Source organism: Seriola dumerili, unplaced genomic scaffold, assembly GCF_002260705.1.
Source record: "Seriola dumerili isolate Sdu_G_001 unplaced genomic scaffold, Sdu_1.0 BDQW01000155.1, whole genome shotgun sequence".
Lineage (NCBI taxonomy): Eukaryota > Metazoa > Chordata > Actinopteri > Carangiformes > Carangidae > Seriola > Seriola dumerili.
In genome coordinates, this window is record NW_019174410.1 from 1250208 (window position 1) to 1272933 (window position 22726).

Consider the following 22726-nt stretch of genomic DNA (forward strand, 5'->3'; position numbering starts at 1 on the left):
AAGTGAAATCTGTTTGGATCTTTACGGGGAGGGAAGCCGCCATTTTTTTTTTAGCCAGAAAGCTAACAAACAATAGCAGACCCGCGAACACAGCCAAGATGGAGCCGGACGGAAGGAGAGAGAGGAGAAGTGAGGGAAGAACAGCGGATACAAATCGCTCGGTCGTCTGCTTTGGACTTCTCAGGACGATATTGATAACCTGGAATACTTTTATAAGGAACCCTTTTGATTTCTGTGACCCGTGGACCCTTACGGACTAAAGGAATATAAATAACGGAGGAATGGAGGGAGAACCGGAGTTCTACACGTCTAAACGGTAGGCAGTCACCACGCTCAGCTGGTACACGATGCTGGTAGATATTTATAAATCATATTTAAGTGCTTATGGTTAGCGCAAAATGAACTGAATATTTGAATTCCCGAGGCTCTAACCGATCTAACCAGGTGCAGTCTGTTTATATTAACAAGGTTTACTCAGTCAGAACACTTTCAGAACCTTCTAACGGCCCATTCATGGGCCAGCGGGCTGCATGAAGATAACTAAATAAAAGCAAACACCAGAAAGATGAACACTTGAACATACATCATAAGATAAGAAATAAATTTGACCATTGCTAGTTTGGCTCACGTCCCGTCCGTTAACAAGGCGGGAGCGGGGTTTCTGACTTTCGTTTTGGCTTCACTTTTGCAGAGCTGTCATGTCGTCCATCTTTACAGACATTTACAGTCTTTGCTTCTGAACGGAGCTAGGCTAGCTTTCCAGCCCGAGCTAACTAGCTTTGCTTTGCACAAATTCATTACTAAGTGTATCTCCCAAAGTGTGAACATATATGAAATATACTCAATGAAAATACAGCAAATGACAGTGTATTAGCTGACTGGATACTGTCACAGTGACACCAAGGCTGAATTGGGGCTCACAGAAACTCAAATCCATTTTTACTGCATCAGAAACCTCTACAGCTTCACTTACAGCAGAGCAACTCAGATCAATATCAGGCAATGAGACTGTGCACCTCTAACTAACTGCACGCTCTGTTACAACTGTCTGTGAGGTGTTACCTTTTCACCACCACCGCTCTTACATAATCACAGTTTCATTGGACCAACACTGTCAGAAACACTTCATTTCCAAATGCATGAAACGGAGAACTACACAGCCAAACTGGAGCTGCTCATTGCTTTCATTTGAATAATTTTGCATAATGTGTGTAATGACTAAACACAGATTTTTTTTTTCTCATAATAAAAATGACAAAAGACAATGAAATTAATTCAATCTGTACCTAATTTCCCACCTCACCAGTTCACCGTGTCTCCTTTATTGGTCCGAGGCCACTTCCCTGCTCTGTCTTGTGTTGCTGTGAGCACCCGGTGAATATTTGGATGCACAAACTGTAGTTACCCTTCATTTCTCTGGCTGCTCAGTGCATGATGCTAATAAGTAGGGGGTTCTGGATAATGTTTGTTTTCATTAGTGTCTGCATATGTGTGTGTGTGTGTGTGTGTGTGTGAGTGTGAAAGAGGGAAAGCAGCGGGTTTATGGTGGTGAAAAGAGAGTACATGCACACGGCTCCCTCGGGGGTTGTTAACATGTGTATATGTGGTCTATGTCACTGTTCTTTTTTTTTTTCTTCTCCTTCAATTGACTTATCGATCACGCTCTTAATTATGTAACAATTTCAGTTTAAAAATAGGCCTCTGTCACAGTCAATACGCTTCGTAATTAGCATCTAGTACAGCCTACCCAGCTCAGGCCATCTATACTACAGGATTAGGGAACAACTAAATGGGATTACCACCAGTCCAAGGACCCCTTTGTTATTCACTCTTTCACCCACTCTGAAATTAATAGACCACTTTAAATTCCAATTCAACATGCGGTGGCTTCAAACACACGAAACAGCTCAAAATCTAATGCCGTCCCTCCTTCATCCATCTCTTACGTATGAGCGTGTGTTTGGCTAAACAGTTTTTTTTTCTTCTGTACCCACCTTGATCTGTCACTGTGCAGAACAGGACTGTTGGCAGATAAAGGCGGGTACAGCCGTGCTGGGCAAACCTGAGATGTCTGATTACACCTCTACTTGTCGCCCACTGAGGACATGAGTTCCCTGAATCATCGGGGACATCAGACTCTGTCAGGCTTATACAGTAGTTGGCGTTTTATTTTAATCCTCCTGCGAAAATACACAGAAAACAGATTATGTTAATGCAGCATGTAACCTTTGCTAAAACAGAAATGTGATGGTTAAATTCCGCCTGTCTGTGCGTTAATGTTTGGCAACTGCGGGTGTGTGTTCATGATAGGTCAGTTTCTATTTATGTCCGAGCCCCCTCCCACTTTCAGCCCCCCTTTTGCGTCTTCCCCTCCATCCTCTCAGTGATGCTAACCTCCACGTCTGCTTAACGTCACAGGACAGCCGCAGGGGAGGTCGAGGGAGGGGAGGGAGGGAGGAGAGGGAACAGGGACCAGAGGGAAATAGATGAGGAGGGGAGACGTGGAAGGAGAGAATACAGGAGAGGGAGGAAACAGAAAGAGAGGCACAGCTCCAAGTGTGACCTCGGTGTCACTCCTGGCCTTCTCCTGCTGGTGGAGTCTCATTTTACACACATGTATTAATCTGCGGCTCCTCACATTCATCTCACCATCTCCTCTCTCCTTCCTCGACTCCGTCAACCAGCGTTTCGGCTTAAAAGCCTTCGGTCTCCTGCTGCTCCCCCCGTCCTCCCCGCCCGCCTTCATTAGCCATGTCGGCTTTCTCTCTGCTCTGTGATGTGAAAGCTCTCTTTCAGTTTTTACACAGCAGCTCTCCTCCTCAGTCTCTCCCACATTATAATAACTTCAGATTCAAATGCTGTTTTTCTTTATCTGGCTCTGACCCTGTTTCTGCTAAGCTTTTCTCAGAAGCTTGGGCAGCACTGCTTGAATATCTTATGTCACCCTTAGGTTATGACAACCATATCCGCCAACTGTGTCTCCCAGATACTGGTAATACGGCACACACTGTACTGAAAGGGACACACAAGAAGACAAAGACACTTTTTTTTGCAATAAGTTGTACACTGTAGAAAAAGAGGGCAAGATTTTCACAGGGCAGCCAAGTTACACATTAGGTAATATAGTTAATAGATCATCCTCACAGGGGCTTGATGTAATGTGAAGCCTCCAAACCTACATTCATTAGCGTAACATAAATACATTTAGTATTATATAAGTACTGTGTTAAAAAGAATAGTTTTAGGAAATATGTTGATTTTCTTTCTAAGATTCACCCTCACGTCTCTCAAAGCCTCTGAAAACCAATCGTATGTTTCCTCCTCTGCACCAAACAGCAGACAGACAGAGTTAGCAACTAGCCAATGAACATAGTGCAGCATTTAGCAGCTAAAGAGCCTAATGCTAACGTTAATGCTCACCTCTGGTCTTGTTTTCAGTTTCTGCTAGAAACCAAGAAATAGTCCTGCCCATAACCCCCTGTAAAACCACAACAAATCAAAACAAAGTTTTTCACTTCAGTTTTTGTATGAATTAAAAAAAAAAATCATCATTATTGAGCTTAAGAGTTGCTACTAGTTGGTGGATTTTGTTATATTGGACATAGCCAGGCTAGCTGTTTCCCCTTGCTTTCAGTCTTCATGCTATAGGCCAAGCTAAGCGGCCGCTGACTCTAACCTTAAATTTATCAAGAGCAAATAAGAGTATTTCCCATTTTCTTTAAATAGAGGATCTGAATTCCCATCATTGCAAAGATAACAGTCTAGTTACTCTTTTCCTTCAGTCACATTTTAAAGGGTTGTGTAATCGGGCTTGGTTGAAGCGTGATAGTATGTTGGTTCCCGCCTTAGTTCTATGATTTTGTCAATGAAAACACTTAATACGAGCATATTAAAAGCAGTAGTAATACAGGTATATATGATGCAGTGTTCAGTCGACCTGACACATACAGGTATGATGTTATTATCCCTGCGTTATTTCTTTGACGTGGCTGTTGCCCGGGTCACGGTGAAGCTGTAAAGCTAAGCCCCGAGGCTGAATGAGAGCCATCAAGATGCCTCACATCAAAGACTGAGGGACTCCACCGGTGGCCGGCTTAAGAGCAGAGCAGCTGCTGTGACTGGAGCACATCAGACTCCTCTGTAGCAACACAGGGAGACAGGCAGTGTACAGTGAAAATCAATACAGCACAGACGTACTGCAGCAGCACGAAGGGACGCCAGGGCTTCACAGACATGCAAAACGCGTCGGTCAGACGACAGGCGAGCAGAACGCAAAACCTGCACTGGGTTTCAGTGTGTTAACAACAAGCATGTGGATTGTGCCAGGAAGCATGAAATTAGAAAACCTATTTCCATAGCAACAGACGGATGGAAATAATGACCGTCGCAAATGGATGTCAGAACACCCAGACAAGAGCAATTACACTGATCTCATAATTATGATTTTTCGTTTAATGTAATTTTTGTGCAGCACGTTCGGGGCAAGGTTTCGTGTCTCGTTCTGAATGCATGAATATTTTCTCACAACGAATAAACATGTTGTGTTTCACTGTATTAATAAGTTGTTAGAGCCCCTTCGGAAGATAATGCCTAAAAAATCGAAGGCTTTTTGGGAGTGCAGCTAAGCGCTCACAGTAGGGCAGAGCGAGAGGAGGAGAGATTTGTGAATATTTATTAAGCTTAATTCATTCAGCGCTCAACAGTCCTTCCCAAAAGGATGTTTGCTTTCAGAAACACTGAACAGAAACAGGCCCTCAGCTTCAGGTCTTCTCTTACAGGTTTTTGCTTTTTGTACCAGTGTTTGTGCACGTCTGGATCATTTTATATCATCACTGACTGTTTGTTGTTTTCATGCATGTGGGTGCAGGGTTACACGGCAGTGGAGTAGAGTGACTGTCTAATAAAAGGATGAGAGGATTACGGCTGTGATGAATGACTCCGTCTGTTCACATTCTTGTAAGTCCTGGTCATCTGGCCTGTTGCATCATAAGCCCAATTTAATCACTCCAAAATACAACGAAATGATTGGAGCAAGACCAAGACGGGCCCTAACAGGCCTCTTTTTAATGTACGCTACCATATAACCTGACTTTTACATAAGCATTACTAACATTATGAAAGATGGAGGAGCTGGAGGGCAAGATTTGACATTTCAGGTGAGGCTTGTCCTGATAGGAGAAAGCTGATTTTCCTTATGTAAATGTCATCGAAAATTAGGATGTGGGCGTGCTCCGTTTGCCACGAGGTCTCGCCGGGACATCGGGGGCTTGTCGGCAACTGAGATATGCAGGATTCAATAAATGGAGAGACAGATCTTTACAGTTTACCTGCAGCTGTAAAAAAAAAACGATCAAAAGAAGTCATGTATACTGCATGTTCACATTCATCATCCAGTCATCTATGCATTAATTGCTTCAGGATAAAATCCATATCATTTCTGTTTTAATTGCATATATTCTCTGTGTTAGTCCTCACCCTATAAGACGTTTTAATCAGCCCTCTGCTGTTGCAGTACCCTGCAGCCAATCAGGCTAATCTGCTGTTACCAAAGGCAACCTCTGAGTGACATACGGGGTTGGCAGGGGTCGCTGGTAGCTGCTCACACTGGACCAGGATAATGAGACTGTCCCGCTGTCAAGCATCTGTGGCCCTGCTCTAGTTTTCCTTCGACACACATACACACACACACACACACACACACACACACACACACACACACACACACATATCCAGGATTTTATGTGCTGCCACGAACAAAGTTGGACAGAAACATTGAAATGAATGTAAAATCCCAACATTTTAGCAGCGAGTCTCGTATTAGATTGATGGTTAATGTGTGTGTGAGGGCATCTAGGTGTCTGCGAGTGAGCGTGCGTCTCAATAGCGGGGGGGTGTAGTTTTGGCAGTACAGAGATTAAGCACATTCATCTTCATTTGAGGGCCGATGTTAGCTGTGTTACCTGCTGGAACAGAAATGCTCCGGTTCCCCCTGAGACTCAGGACCCCCCCCCACCCCTCCGATTCAACGCTGAACACTGTGTCAGACACAGTCGCTTCATAGCTCTCTCTCTCTTTAGTATGTGTCTTCCTGGCCTCTGATTCTGTATTCTACTCAGCGTCTGCCTCTTAGCTCACATGTGCAAATGTCTCCCCTCTTTTTTCTTTTTTTTACAATCTGGCTCGGTGTCACTGTGACATTTGACAAATAGCATAACAAATCCATCCCTTGCACTGTGAATGATGACATTCACTCCAGTGATTACTGCTTATAGAGCAGGTGTCAGATCTGCTGCACACATGCATGTTTCCGCACACACACACTTACATAAGGCACTTTTCCCTGTGTCATACGTGGAGCCTCGTTTGACACTAGACTAATGACTTCTTGAATACTTCATTATTTCCACATATTATTTTGTCAGAGCTGGGAAAATTAAAATCGACTGCCCTACTTTATCACCGCGCCTTTCTGTGCAAATGAGACCAGCAGTGATAAAAAAAAAGAGAAGTGCAACACTTTGATAAAAAACTCTCTCCAGAACTCGCTCTCTCCGTCTTGTCTCAGTGTGTGGCTGCAGACTGAAGTGTGTGTGTGTGTGTGTGTGTGTGTGTGTGTGTGTGTGTGTGTGTGTGTGTGTGTGTGTGTTGTTCGGGTAGGTGGCAGCGGGCCAGTCGTGTCAAGGCAGAGACTAATGGATGAGCTCCTGTTTGATATGTGGCGTTTTTGTGTGTATATATGTGAAAGTGAAGTGCGTGCATTTGTATGTGTGGCTCTGGGAATGATGGAAAGCCTCATTCTATTACTGCCGTGAGTGAAGGGTTGAGGGAAACAATATGAGACAGGGGCACTTGTGTATTTCAGATGCCACCTTGAATCAAGTAGCTGAAGATTACCAGTTGAAAGCAATTGACTCAGAAAAATGTATTCATTAGAAAAAAAAAACAGCCACGGTGAAACAGCACCACTTTTTTTCTGAGATTGAATAAACTGAGAGGAGGTTTAATAGAAAGAAGAAAAACCAGGATCAGAAGTGGTCGGAGGGTAAACTACCAGATGAAGAAGTGCAGGAAAGAGGAGGTTTGTTTTGCTCTGTCATGTATGAATGTGTGTAATTTGCCTGAGTGTTTTTCATTCAGGTTGTTGAATGATTACACAGAATATGACGCAGAGATCAAGTCTAAAAAGTCTGAAAGCATTACCTCGGTATTCCTATTGTCCTAACTTACCTGAGGTAAATCTCTCCTACAAGTGAAATCTGAAAATAGCCACATCTTGTCACGTAGTTACAGGAAATCTGAACTCACCAAAATGATTAATAATGAATCAAGTCCGGTTTAACGTATCAAATTAAAGGGAAACTCCACCATTTGTCATTATTTTTGTTCAGGTGAATAGTGGTGACTAACAGCACTACCAGCGAAGCCGCAAGAGGGAGGGGCAAGCTGAAAATGTGTACGCTATGCTAGCTACGTTGTATTTTACCAAAGAACTGCTGCAGCGGTGGTTCAGGAAGTTTAATCTTTAGTTTGGCACAGTGTCATAGAGGGGGAAAATACAGGCTGCTTATTTACACAATGCTGCTAAGTTTATCCCGAGCTCATTTTAAAAACACGTTAACATTTATAAGTTGTCCAATTAATAAAACGTTCCCTTGATTTAGCTTCACTCGTTGCTATCATAGTGGCACGGCAGGCGGGAGGCACTAAACTGGGAAACACAAAACCAGGTCACAGTATGTGATCCGTTCTGAAACTTGTGGATATAAACCAACGCAGCTATCGCACTTTTAAGCTTCTCTAGTATGCACACAAGCTAAACTGAAAGTGAGCCACACCCTCACAGTTTTAAGTAAGTTAAGTAAACAGACCAGCATGTATGAATACAGCAGGTAAACCAGCCTGCAAGTAGACCAAGAGCTGAGCCTGCATTAGTGCCGGAACTACAGGGATTTGTGTTACAGTAAATCAGGATTGTTTTTTTAGAAAGGCTCAACCTCCTTGTTCTGATTAATGTTATTCTTGCCAAAGTTTCATTTCCCAAACCTCTACACCAGAACTGATGAGTAAGTTCTTATCATGACCAACATATTAATGGACAACATTGTGAGAATAACACGTACAGATGTTGGATTGGACACCTTCAACCCTTACAGCCTTGTCTCGTTGTCTCTTGTTTTCACAGTCAAAACAATTCCAGTGCAGAATGACTAACTGTAGTGGCATTTATACGTGCCATAGTTGAAAATGATTATTGAGTGTAGCAATGTCTCAAGATAGTTTTATTTTATATAGTCGGTGAAGGCATATTGAGTCAAAATTATTGACCTTTTGTAAAAGGAGGAAAGCTGAGAGTGTATTGCTTTTCCCCTGGATTGACCCCCAAGTGTGCTCAAACGCATGGATCTCTATGGACTCACACCCGCACCCAAGATCACATTAGAAAGATAAGAAGGAGGCCATCTCCATGGTGACGGCGTCTGTTTGATGACCTTCCTTCTGCTGTTTTTTCTCCTCAATATTCATGCTATGAAGAACATTTGCACCGGGACCATGAAATATGGATACTGTGTGGAAAGGAAGAGGGACGACCGACCTTTCACTGACATGTGAGAACGGGTAGAAAAAGAAACTGATGAAGTGTATTTCAAAAAAGAGAGTTAAAAGAGATCCTCCCCCGTCTCTGTATCAGCCGGTTCCCTTACATTCTCATCCGCCAACTGAATTCAAATCGTCGCCGCGGAGGAAAGTGTGTCAGAGGAATGTGAATTGCAGCTAAGCCGAGAAGAAGTAAAGAGAGCCGGAAAGTGTGTTTGGCGTACGTGTGTGTGTGTGTGTGTGTGTGAGAGAGAGAAAGGGAAATAAGAGGAAGGAGAGAAAGTGTCCTAGAGAGACGGGGGGAGATTGGTTTCACCTGCACCACGGTGTTTAGATAAACTCCAGCAGCAGGGAGCTGAGGACTCAGCAGAAATGAAACAGGATGCAGGTTCAACTCAGCACTTCAAAGAGAACTGAGGAGTTCAAGAAACTCAAAATCTTCAAATCACTGTGGCAACACACACCGTGTAATTTAGCAAAAGCAGTATTTCATGGGCATTTCTTAGCAGTTAGCATATCCTGCCATCCTGCTGTTCATCAGAGAAGAGAAGAGGAGAGAAGAGAAGTCATGTGGAAAGGAAGTGGGAGTGATATGACAGCTGTAAAGGTCACAGTGGGAACTACTCTACTGTTTCTTGTTCATCAACCTTCACTCACCCAGTGGAGGGGCTGCACTCAGCCTGATTGTTCAGTGAGTGTGAAGTTTTACAACAAATACCTTTTACTTTCCAGATAAAAAAAATAAAAAAAATCACATGGAGAATCAAGAGATTCTGTTAATGACAAACTAAAATAAAATCTACTTGAAAACAAAAATGCTTTGAACTAATTACTAACTTAACGTTGCATCTTTGTAAAAGATGAATTTAAAATCACAATTAAACAAGTTGCCTCTGAAATCATCTTCAGCATTTTTAATCAAAGTGTCTCTATGAGGCTGCACTGATGCACAATGGTGCTTTGAGCTACATGCTAACATCAGCCTGCTAACATGCTAGCATGCTGTTGCTACATAGGTATGATGTTTACTATGTTTACTATTGGCACTATTAGCATGCTAACGTTTGCTATTTAGCACTAAACTAAATGAACAGCTGTAAGTTTGATCTGATAATGGCACTAGATGAAAAGTCAGGGGATCACTGAAGAGGATATGAATGTGTGTAAGAAGTTTCATTGCAGGACATCCAATAGTAGTTGAGATATTTCAGTCTTTTAGCCTGTATTTCTTTACGTAATGGCAAATTGGCACAATTTAAACTATTCCAAATTAGCTATTAGACTGAAAAAAGCTGATGACTGAAGTGTAGGTCACACTGAATGTAAACATGTGTTATGTCTGTGTTTTCAGATTTGAGTCCAAGAGGGAGTGGGATTTCTGCCACTAATTGTGGTAATTAGGGGCTCTAAGGGTTTCAAAGTACTTAAATTGCCTCCATGAGCTGTGTGTCACAGACTCTGCAGCAGCTCCAACTGCAGACCGTGTTGGTGAGCGGGTCACATCAGCGGGACAAACTACAATAACTAACTTCCTGTTGTATTCAGAACACCACATGCATGTGTCTCTCACCTCACGCAGTGTTTTCTGTACCACCTCTCCAACTCTCCCCTGCCCCATTAACTATTTTGTAAAGAAATACAGGCTGAGAGAAGAGGAAAGGAGGGAGCAGGTGTGTTGATTTTGTTGAGTTTCATACTTTGAAAACATCTGGTCCAGACTGAAATATCTCAACAACTATTGAATGTCCTGTAATGAAACTTCTTACGCACATTCATATCCTCTTCAGGATGAATTGTAATAACTTGGTGATCCCCTGACTTTTCATCTAGTGCCATTATCAGATCAAACTTACAGCTGTTCATTTAGTTTAGTGCTAAATAGCAAATGTTAGCATGCTAACATGCTAAACTAAAATAGTAAACATAATAAACATCATACCTACGTAGCATCAGCATGCTAGCATTGTCACTGAGAGCATGTTAGCATGCTGATGCTGACTGACACCGCTCTTTCTAACAAATAAACATGACACTCATACATCCTGCTGTTGACAAGCAATTCATATGTATTTGGCATTTTTTCATTTCATTTTTCAGTATTTTAAAGAAGGATTTCTGATACAAGACGGTTCCCATCACTTCAATTGTTTGGATAATTCTCCTCATTGTATTTGTAATGCAGCACTTGAGTCACTGATATCGTGTGGCAGAGTATAATCATACGCATTACACATACGACTAGTTATGGCACATACTGTCGCTGCAGGTACTAGAGACTGTTCTCTCTGTATTCGGTAAGTAATGAGTCAGCTCTGCTCACAGAGTGACTCATGAAGAACCGTCATTTGGTGTCCGCAGTCGTGTTTGTCTGCAGCACCTGTGGCTCACGGTCTCCGGGTTTAAAGAGCTGTGTGAGGCAAGAAAAAGCCGAGAGGAAAACCACATCTGAAAACGAGGATAACGACTGTTTTTGTACAAAGCCGGAGTCACTCGCACGGCTTTACAAAAGCAGCTATTGTCCAAGAGAGGCTCAACCACAACAAAAAAAGAAGGCCCTACACAAGCAACAAGTATAATAGTATCTGTGTTGTACACAGGTTTAAAACAGTTGCCGAACAGGGGAGCATTAACTAAGCCTGAGACACGTTGTCATTTACTCAGATTATGGGCTTCCTGTTTAAACAACAGCACAGTGCTTGTGTTCATGCAAATGTTCTGCATGAAATCAATCATCCAGGTATATAAAATGTTATGTGGATTATTGAATAACTTGTACCTCAAAAATTTGGTGACCTTTTGCAAAAATGCTTTTGTTTGCTGGTCGTACCAGTGTCCATTCTTTCATCTTCTGTCTGCTCCACTTTATAGGAAATTCCAGTTTCTCCCGAACTCCCAGAGCAGGTTTGGGCAGTTCTCTTGTTTACCTTTTCCCTGGCTCCGCCCCCTCTGCTCTGCCACTTCCTGATCACCTTGGCCTGTTGGAGGTGAGCTGGTTCTGAGTTCACACAGGAGCAGCCTTCCCCTACTTTGGGTTGGAGAATCCCCTAGAGACCGGCAGCCAGATAAAATTTCTTCACTTGAAGACCGGCAGCCAATCGGCGGCCTCCGTGTCTGGGACAAAGTCCTCTTTACTGAGTCATTTAACTCTCCTTTCCTTCCCCTCCACCCCCTCACGGAATGGTTTAATGTTACACCCTCTGCAAGGCTTTACCTGTCCAGGTGAAATGCACTGTTGAAAGCGAACACTGCTCATGAAGTCATGTAAGTACTCCACTACAAGTTGATTTTTCATTAGAAATGTGCTTGTTACTTGTCTTTAACATTTCAATAGTTGCTGCCTGTTGCTGCTCCGTGGGCGAGTGTGTTTTCACCGTCAAAACTTATGCCTTGTGTGTGTGTGTGTGTGTGTGTGTGTGTGTGTGTGTGTGTGTGTGTGTGTGTGTGTGTGTGTGAGATAAATGATAACTATAATGATGATATACGTGTAGATGTTATGTTACCTATGTGTGTGGTGGTTGTTCAGTACAGTCTGTGCTGATCTAGTTAGCCATTCTGATATTAGAGACACTTCAGAGAGCTTCACATCTGCCTGCAGCTGTTCTCCCAGACTGAGGTGTCAGGTCTGGCTCAGACTCACTGTGGAGATCGTTGTGAACCCAGAGAGAGACCGGCTCACACACACACACACACACACACACACACACACACACACACACACACACACACACACACACACACACACACACACGAGCTTTATGTAGAGGTTAGTGAGAGGGCAGGAATTACATTACTCTGTTGCTCCACATCCCATATGTTCTTTCTACATGGAACGAGATGTGCTAGATGTCCAGTTATGTTATGTTATATAATATTACGTGTGTGTCCAGCTCTTAATGAGTGTGGCTTAAGCCCGAGAGCTTGATTTATAAATTAGAACAAACAAGAGAAAACCGCAGACTCCATTCGGTTTCATTCCATTAGTCGTATCAGGCAGAGAGGTTCCTGCAGGTACAGGTAGGAGTCAATGACTCATAATGAGATTGTTGATTGGGTGTGTATTACCCAGAAATTCTTCTTGTTTTGTTTTTTTGTGCATAGTTATGAGGCAGATGTCTGCACAAGGAGAAAGGAAAAAAAAACAGCTTGCTGGAATTTTCAGTGTTTCGGGGACGTGTCTGAACACAGCGGACTCTGTTGGCTTGTGTGTGTGTCCGTGTTTATAGAGCTGCTTGGAACAGCAGCGCTGATCTGATCTGGCATCAGCAGATTATCCTGATAGCCGAGGACTTATATTTTTTATTATGAGTTGATGATGAGCTGATATTGTTCAGGATCTACTTTCTGCTCCCACTTTGTGCTGTAATTGTGTTGGTGAGGGTTAGTGGCCTGTGATCGTGTGTTTCAGCAAGAGCGGTTTGTGAGACCACACCTGATACAACTGCAGCTGGACTCTTTGGAGACTTTACACACATGTCATTAACGTTGCAGCACAAAAAATAAAATCTTCAATGATTAACAAACTAGTTGTGTAAAGGAAGGCTGTGTTACCGAGCCACACACTCTCCGTCTGATCCGTCTGACGGAGCCTTTAGCTCTGAGGGTGTGTTTGTTTGATTCATACAGATATGATTTGATTTCTCCAGCTGAACATAAGGAGTGGATGTGTACACAGCAACATGCTAACTCAGCGAGAGTGCTGACGCAGGGTCGTTTTTAAAATTTTTTTTTTTTTACTCAGTCATTAGAAAAAGGCGCTGACTGTGCACAGCCTTGTATCATTATTAACTCGTCAAGTCATCTCAGATCACAGGAGAGCAACCTGAGAGTGAATCAACAGCCTGATTTACTGAAGTGTGCAATATGTGAGGAAGAAGGTGTAGGCTATCTTGAATAAACAACTCTCCCTGCTCTCAATAGCTGAAGGTCGGCTTGTTGAGCCGAGGCTTGACACGACTTTGGTTCAAAGACAGACAAATCACTTTATCTCTGTTTCGTATTTACAGTCCAAACTCTGTTTTTTCTTTCGCCCCGTGTGATCAAAACCGAAACCGAAATGTTTGCAGAACATTTCTCATGCTTGTTTGGCTCTCGGATTGCAGGCGTAGCTTTTAATAAAACGTCACTAATATGTAGTTAAAGTGCAGCCAATCAGCCAATCAGCCAATCAGCCAATCTCTGCTGTGGCCGGTTGTGGCAGTGTCGTCGTGTCGCTTCAGGGATTAGGACTGAGCCAGAGAGAGCTGATGTTCCTCAGGTGTCGGGGGTGTGTCCTCCTGAATCTGTGTGAGAGGGTGTGTAGAGGTGTATGTGTGTGTGTGTGTGTGTGTGTGTTCGAATGCATGTCTCAGCATGCATTTTTTGTGTGATCTTCATTCCAATCACAGATTATTATGGTTAATAGGTTCCAGTCAGGCTGTAAGTATCCTGGTGCTGGAGATGTCGTCCATTTTGTTTTGAGCACAGTCTGATCCTGTTATTTTTATTGTTGGCGTGAAGATATATTTTAACACCAAAAAGTTTCCTCAGAGAAAGAAGAGAACAAACTTAAAGGAGATTATGTTATCCTGCTCGGATCAGGAGGAGGAGAGAATATCAAACCACCTTCATTTTTCATTTTCTTTAACATTGAATCACCTTTTTTACAATATTTTTTTATTATTTCCAGCCCCTGCTGGCAGGTATTTTCTCTTCCTTTCTGTCTCTACACCTCTTCTCCTGTGTGCAGGGATGAAAGTGCTCTGCTCCACAGATCAGACCTGATCTCAGCCACAGCAGGTGTCACAGCCTGTGATGAATCAGCCGTGTTACCGCAAGTTCTCGTCGGGAAAGTTCGTCTTTGTTAAGACTGCTCAGCCTCTTCTTATTAGCCTCACGCCAAACACACTGAGCTTTTATGGCTGTGACGACTCACCACGCGCCGTCTTCACAGAGAGAAATGAAGAGAGGCTGTTTGTTTTGACAAGTTGGTGATTACTCTGCGGATTTGTATATACTTGCCCATATTTGTATGTATCCGCATTTTGGGATCCGCATCAAAGTCTATTGTTTGCTATGATTTTATTTAGAGCTGGGAATGTGTCCAATTAAAATAGAATTACGGCTTCAATTAAACTTGTGTTTTGAAGACTCCAGACACAAGTTTTGTTGTTGTTTTGTTGGTTTTTATTATTTTTTTTTTTTACAAGATCTAGTGTCTCATTAAGCAGCCAAAACCCAACAGTGGGTCCAGAAACAAAGCTAGCGGAGAGCCAACAAGACGGCTGTTGCCAAGGTGACGTGTGTCTGACTGAGTCCATCTGTTCGTGTCCATGTGCTGGAGGAGCCTGCCTGTTTTTTGGGGGTATGACGTGTTCGCTGGCACGCTCACAGAGCACAAAGTAAACCTGTGTGGCAGAAAAAAAAAAAAAAAAAAATCATGTCACATCCCGCAGTGGATTAACAGTGATGCGTGTTTGTCATGCATCACAGTGAGTGAGGGCCCGAGGACTTATCTGTGTGTATCTGACTCTACACTTGCTGCTGAGATGAGCGGTATTGATGTTCCTGCGTAGACGAAAATCTCAGTAGTCGCATATCTGTTCTCGGTGCCAGAGGAGGAAATAAATAAATAAATAAAAACAGGGAGGAGGAAAACTGAAGTTTGGAGGACTGCTGCACGCATCACTCTCTGCTGCTGTTCATGTGTGTGAAAGAGATAGAAAAGATCCCACAGCTGATGAATATTTTCACACCCTGTTTACTTCACACATGCTGACATGCTGGCTCCCTGTTCACAGTGGTGGAAAGTCATTAAGTACATGTACTCGAGTACTTTATACTTCTACTCCTTTTACTCCCCTTCATTCACCTGCCAGCTGTAGGTGATGGTTTACATTCACATTTCTTCGACACTGTTAAACATCACATCACTGACTCCGAACCTTCGTGGCCTGTGAGCCTTTACAGTGAAGACTCATTCTCCTCCAGAAGACGCCTCTGATCTTTGGAGGCGCCGGGTCCCTCGGTTGGGTGAGGGTTGGACGTTGATGAATCAGTATTCATGCAAATATAATATGTTTTACTTCTGGACCACTACTTTTATTTTGATACTTTAGCTGATACTGTAATACTTCAGTGCTTGTGTTTAAGTGAGTATTTACACTCTGTTCTATTGGAACTTTAACCTAAATAACCACTGCCTTTCTTACGCTGTGTTCCTTCCACAGATGTAATGACCTCCTCACCGGATCCTACAACACATGCTGAGTCCAAATGAGTATCCAGGAGGAGAGTTTACAGCCTGAAGGCGCCATGGCGATGGCCGAAGCATCGGCGCCACCTCTTTCCCCCTCAGACTATGGACTACTGTCTCCGCCTCCTGACCTTTGTGCGGCGTGTGGCCACAGCCACCAGCTGGAGGAGAACCACGAGTACCTCTACAAAGACGAGGTGGACGACGACCTCGTGTGTCACATCTGCCTGCAGGCGCTCATCAGGCCGCTGGACACGCCCTGTGGACACACCTACTGCCAGGAGTGCCTCACCAGCTTCCTGCTGGAGAGCGACTTCTGCCCCGTGTGCCGCGCCCCCCTCATGCTGCAGAGCTGCAGGAAGCCCAGCCTGCTGGTGCACAAGCTGCTGGACAAGCTGACTGTGGCTTGCCCCTTCACTGACCATTGTACTGAAGTTCTGGCCCGCGGCGAACTGGAAGACCACATCAAGAGCAGGTAGGAGTGTTAGTTAATCCCAACGCTGCCAAAACAGTGTGTGTCTCAAAACATTTACAGACTCTCAACTGTGTCTTTTCCCTTAAAGACACTGAGATAGAATCAGTGCTCTTGTAAGTACGTGAACATTAGCTTCAGATACTTTTGAAGTTCCTCTTCCTCTCTTATTTACCCTCTTTATTTCTTAAAAAACGACACTGACCTGCAGTAAACACACACTCTTAATTTCCCGCCCTCTTCTGCCCGTTGTCATTAACCCACAGCTCCGGTCCCAAAGGGGCGAGTTCTTCCTCCAACCAGCCTTTCATCTAAACTCGGCCCAGCTCCTCTGTTTATATATCATTAAAAGACAGTACTTTGGTCTCTCCCAGTCTGAGTCCACTTTCATTAATGCTCATTAACACTCCCTGAGCCCACGGGCCGCTGGGATAATTAGTGCATCTCGCCACACATCACACACAAGTGATTCCTGTTCATTTGCACTTTATAGAAACTCAAGTTGCATAAAACTCCTCAAAAAAAAAAAAAAAGCAGTTTCCCTCGATCTTATTTCACCACCTACACCTACTGCAACTTCTCCTTTTACACCTTTATTTTTCTGCCTCTATCTTTTCCTTCTGCATCGCTCCGTCGTTTCCCAGTCTCCTCCCTCGTGTAGTGTGACTCTTATAATGAGGTGCGGAGCTCCGAGGGCCGACTCCCTGAAGGATTCAGCTGTGTTAACTGTGGGAGGTGAGAGGCCGCGTCCGCAGAGACGACTCTACACTGTGTGTGCACGGATGTGAAAAAGATTTCGATGAAACACCCATTTCTACGTTTCTATTCTTTTTTCTTTGTTTCAATTTTCAGGAACATAAAACACCATTAAACAGCCAACTGACAGACGGTGTTTCTCTCTCCTTCTCCCTCTCCAAGTACATCTGCACACATCCTTAACTACGACACCACTGGAGTCCATCTCTGTGGGAAAACATCCATCTTCATTTGCAGTTGTGTTGTCATATGTTCCATTGTGCACTTTTCCTCCAGTTTACAGTTTTCACGCCGCACAGCCATCGGTGCGTCATGTCCGTCTTTTCGTCTTTGCCCGTTGCATTTCGGGACGTTTCTCCAAGTAAACACAACACAGGATCCACCGGGATGTCAGTCAGTTCTTATTATTTATTTCAAACTCCCTGAAAGTCCCTACAGTACGGGACAGTCCCGGTGAAAGATCCCCGTCGTCCCACATTTCCTCCTCCAACATGAAGCTGATGCTGAACCTTTATCAGACGATCACTGGAGCTCTGAAAAGATCTCAGTTTTATCTTCCAATCAAATTCCTCCCATAGATGACTGCTGACACCTTTGTGGTAAATCATACATATATCCTTCCAAGTCCTGCCCTCAGTAATTATATTTAGCTCCCATTTCCTGCCGTGTCAGCTGTTAGCAATCTGCAGATGTAGTGAGTTATGTTTTTTTAGGAGGCAAGTGTTTTTCTATCACTGCAATAAAATGCTGTTTGATACTTGCCTCTTTTAATCTTTTCCCTCTGTCTGGCTTTTAATGTTGTGTTATCTGTAGGTGTTGGAACAGATCACTTAGGGGTGAAGTAAACTGATTTTGGAGTTTTATATCATTGCCTTCACATCGAGCTACTGTCCGCCGTCTGAATCCACTGTCTCTCTCTGACCATCGCCGAAACCTGTTTTTATTCCAACACATTTCATTCAGGAGAGGTGAGACTGATCTGAGACTGAGATCCTCGTCCTCTGCTCTGTCTGGTCCAATCAACTATCAGACGTCGACATGAGAGACCGTTATCTACATTAGTCAACGTTGGTTTCTTTGAACTATAACCACGATCGTCCCTTAAATAAATGGTTATTATTTTAACCATGGCCACAAAGGTCTCGTGATAACAGAACAGTCATTTTGACCTTTCCCTAATCAGTCTTTTGCTTTTTTTTTGTGCGTAGTTACATTCCTTTTATTTTAGTTTGTTTTTTGTTTGTTTTTGTTTTGTGTTTGTAAAAATAAAATCAGGCCTTAGTGGCGTTACACAATTAATCCATTTTTTCCAGTAAACAATTAATTCTTCCAATTTATGATTGAGTTATTCTCTCCATTCTGTGAATGTCCATTGTAATTTCCATCCATGCGTTTAAAGTCGGGCTCTCCTGTGAAAACCATTTCTTGGTGAGATTCTTCCTACCAGCCACCAGCAGGATATTCATTAAATATTTATCTCTCTTTGACCAGTCTTGAGATAAATGTCCAAATTATAATAGTTGTAATGTCCAGAGGGATTATGCATCTCAGAATGTCTTGTAGGGCCGTGTGTATCCTCCTCCTCTCATCTTTGATGACACGGCAGTCCCAGAAAACATGGTAGTGGTAGTGGTAGTGGTGTCCACAGTTTCTCCAGCAAACAGGGAGACTACTGGGAGGGTGTGATAAACTGAAATGCTTCTTTATTGTAGAATCGGTAGCATAACGTGTGTGTGTGTGTGTGTGTGTGTGTGTTGGACTTTACATTACTGGGATGTGCCTGTTGTTCCAAACAGGATTTTATGTCTCAAAATGATGGCTAGCGTAAGATGGCTAACATGGCAGTAAGGCCCTGTAACCAAAGTGCCACATCTCACCTGTGTGTTTTAAAGACACTTGTATGTGACACCACTCCTCCCTGATCATACTTTCCTGTGGGTGTATTTCGGTGCTGCCCTGTGCTGTGATCTGGCACTGGGTCAGGAGTTGTAATGACTGAGACAGCCAACCATCTGGCAGGAGCTGATTTCATACTCATCCAATCACTCGTGACCTTTATTGGCTTCTGGATGGAGGAATTCTTAGTCTGGACACATCTGCTGTAATCAAGAACAAACTCTTAACTATCTGATCTAGTGGTATGTCTTGTTGGCTTTGGGACTCCTGTGTCCTGTGAGGGCTTGCACAGAATTCAGCCACAAAGTGCCTCCTTTTCTGTTTTTGTTTCATACCAGTTACGTGTAGCTGCATGTGCATGTAATCCTCAAAACTGGTTCTCTGTGCTCCGACTGCCTCTCAGTCCTAGATTCGTTTTGTATTAGTTAAGTTGATTTACTCTGAGTTCCCTTTTTTGTATGTTTCACTGATGTTCTGCCTCGAGCGCGATGGTGTTTTTCTTTTTTTCTTCTTCTTGTTTTTTGTGAAAACGTACTTGTTTTCAAGTACACTGTCAAAGCCCAGAGGGATTCTTCAAAGCTTGTGTGAATATTTGGAAAAGAAAAAAAGAAGACAATTCCTCACAGTTACTGTAATTTAATTCTGTTATTTAAGTGTTGTGTGTGTCCCTGCTGCTTGTGTGTGTGTTTGTGTGAGAGACGACCGAGAGAGGAACAAAGAATTCAGACCACACTAAAGACAAAAACAGTGGTTAAGCTGATTTTTATTAAAGGGCCACAGTGAACTACGATTAATTAAACTAGCAGTTGAACTACGTTTAGCAGTAACTTGCAGGTAGTTTAGTCTCAGTGACTGAACTACTTTTCATGCAATTTTGTGTAGTTAACTACTGAAACTACAAACGAGTTTTGGCCATAAATTACGCTTTATGTTCACAGTTCTTATAAAAACTATCCACCCCCTTAGATGTTTCCCCCTTTTATTCCTTTTATAAATGGAATCATGGTCAATATAATTTGACTTTTTTGACAAGAATTTACAAAAATAAAAAACTCTTTAACGTCAAAATGAAAACAGATTTCTACAAAGTAATATCAATTAATTAAAAATATATATTAAAAATATATAATGTAAAATAATTGATTGTATTGTATTTTATTCGTTACTGTAATTGAACCTCTTTTGACCCGCCCCGACCGCTGTAGTGCCGCATCACTAGGCAATGAGCTCGTCAGGCCGCTACCACACACCTGACCTTTGACCTTTGTGTAGTGCAGGTGAAAAAAAAAAAACAAGGGCAGGTGTAGCTCAGTGCTCACACAGCGACAACGTCATCATGGATAAACCTCCTGGATCTCAGTCTGACGCACAAACACCATCAACATACTGAAGTTATTATATATGAAACCAGAGCTGACAGTCCATGTGACTTTTTTATATAATATTTTGTTATAATTTCGTATCACATGTACTTTGTCAATTTGTTTACAAAGTAGTTTAGATTAATTTTCTATGTTGCTTTAGTGAACTGAACTGGATTTATCTCCTGCTGGAGTTCAACTTCTTCCAGCGTGAAGGAATCGGTAGCTTGTAAAGCTAGTGCGCTACATGTAGAGGTGTTTGTGTTATTCACCCTTCATTGATATAAATGGAGCAGACAAACACTTGTAACTCAATACAATTCAACAAGCCTCCATAGTGATCGCACAGTTGATTTGACACCTCTGTAAAACAGTTTTAATAAAATCTGAATATTGAAACCTTCATGAAGCAGGATTTACTGCAGGACTGTTTTATTAGACTGTGGAAGTTTTAGCTCGATGTTCCTAATAAACTGCCAGCTGAGTGTAGTCTGCGTTGGGAGGAGGTTATGGTGGCCGTCAGTGTTGTTTTGTTTACTCCTTCACCTCTCTGACCGTTCCACAACCTTAACTGCCTGTTTATTATTGTAGCCATGACGACAAAGGTCCTCTAACCTTAAGGAAGAACTCATTTGAACCCAAAACCACGATCTTTTCCGAAACTCAAACCAAGTCGTTTTTATGCCCACACCTAACCAAACAGTGACCGTTCCACAACCGCAACCACGTGTTATTGTTACCGTGACGATGGAGGTCCGGTAACCGCTGGTAGGCTCCTATGGATCTATTCAAATGTACGACCTATGTGGTGGTTTAGGATGGAGGACAAACAAACTTCATATCAGTGTGAGAACTGAGCTCCTGAGAAAAGGAGTTAAAGCTCCTCCAGTGTAAAGGTCTGTGTCCATGTGTAGTGTGATTATAGATCAGCTCTAGCTTCTATATTAATACTGTGAAAGTATCAAAGCCTCAGTCCACAGAGAAATGCACACAGCCTGTATTCAGAAACTGAGCCTTAAAACCAGCCGTCAGGACTTCTGGAACTTTGTGATGTCACAACAAAGCAGTCACCAAGCCCCGCCCACCTGGACCCACCATCCAAACCTTTACAGGATTTGGTTTCTCTGAGTGTTTTTACCTGAAATCCGCTTTATTTTTATTGGATCACTCAGAAAACAGTCAGCCAATCAGAAGAGAGCCTCCTCTCTTCTGATTGGCTCACCAACCTGTTGTTACTAGAGCTCCAGAGAGAAGCCTGAGAGAGGAGATGTAAAACTACACTGAGATGGTTTTTATATCTTCTTATGGATCAACACTTCAAATAAAACACAGAAGAAGAAAATATGGGACATTTAATGTCGCCCAGTCCTCCCCTGCGCTCACCTGTCAGTCCTCAGCTCCCAGACCGTCCCTCCTGTCCCGGTCACCTGACCCTCCCCGATCATAGAATGTCTTTTTGAACCAGTTTGGGACCAGTTTTTGCCACCTCACCTGCCCCCCCTCCCCGCCGCCGCCGCCGCCAGCCTGTCTGCATTTGTGTCTCCGTCTGTGTTCCATACATCAGCTGTGACAAATGGTGTGAGAGTATGAGTATGAGTATAAGTGTGTGTGTGTATGTGTGTGTGTGTGTGTGTGTTATGCTGTTTTTGTGAGTGTGAGTTAATGCACTAGTGTATGAAACGACTCCTGTGGGGCAGACTGGTTTCTGTTCACAAACTGCATCCTGTCACAATCCAATTACATTTCCATTTCCTGCGTGCCCTGTGGTCGTGTTGCTGTGCGTACTGTTCAAATACCGCAGGACAACTTATGCCTCAGTATGCACGCATGCAGGCATTAACACACACGCCGTCACATGCACACGCATGCACATGCGCACACACACACACACAAATTCAGCCTGTAACCACACCACCTCCATCTATGAAATATTCATTCAGACAGGGTATTTACACCAGTTAAGTGTCTTTCTCGAGGGGAGCAGACGGCTCAGCGCTCTGAAAATCGGATAACAGAGAGGGAAAAAGGTAGGAAGAGGGAAAACGAGGAGAGGGAAAGTAGAAAGCTGTGGAGAAAAGAAGTGAAAAGATGGAAACAAAGGTCAGGAAGAAGGAGAGCGCTGTACGATGCCGAGACGAATTTGTGATTTGGGTATTTATAAAATTGACTAAAATTAATAATACAGGAAAAAGGATCAAGAGTGAGATTTGACAGGATGGAATGAAAATAGATTAGAGGTGCTGCAGTGTTTCATATTCAAAGGTGTTTATCCACCATCTCTCCCTCCCGTTGCCGTGTCTTTACTACAGAGAGGGACGGCAGAGCGAAGTCAGATGAAAGAGACAGAAAAAGGATGAAAGAAGAATCTTGTACGAGCCTCAAACGAGCTGATTGCAATTAAGAGAGTAAAATGCA

General features: G+C 43.1%; 1 protein-coding gene across 4 annotated transcripts in view; it reads left to right on the forward strand.

Moving 5' to 3' along the window:
- The first annotated feature begins 11615 nt into the window (after positions 1 to 11615).
- Positions 11616 to 22726, forward strand: part of lnx1 (ligand of numb-protein X 1) — a 34958-nt gene continuing 23847 nt past the window's right edge. For 2 of the 4 annotated variants that reach the window (XM_022751523.1, XM_022751524.1), the window contains exons 1-2: positions 11616 to 11856; positions 15801 to 16301. In XM_022751523.1, coding sequence (XP_022607244.1) covers positions 15847 to 16301 — 455 coding nt within the window. In that variant the 5' untranslated portion in view covers positions 11616 to 11856; positions 15801 to 15846. The remainder of the gene's footprint in view (positions 11857 to 15800; positions 16302 to 22726) is intronic. The other 2 variants (XM_022751521.1, XM_022751522.1) reach the window with 1 other exon arrangement.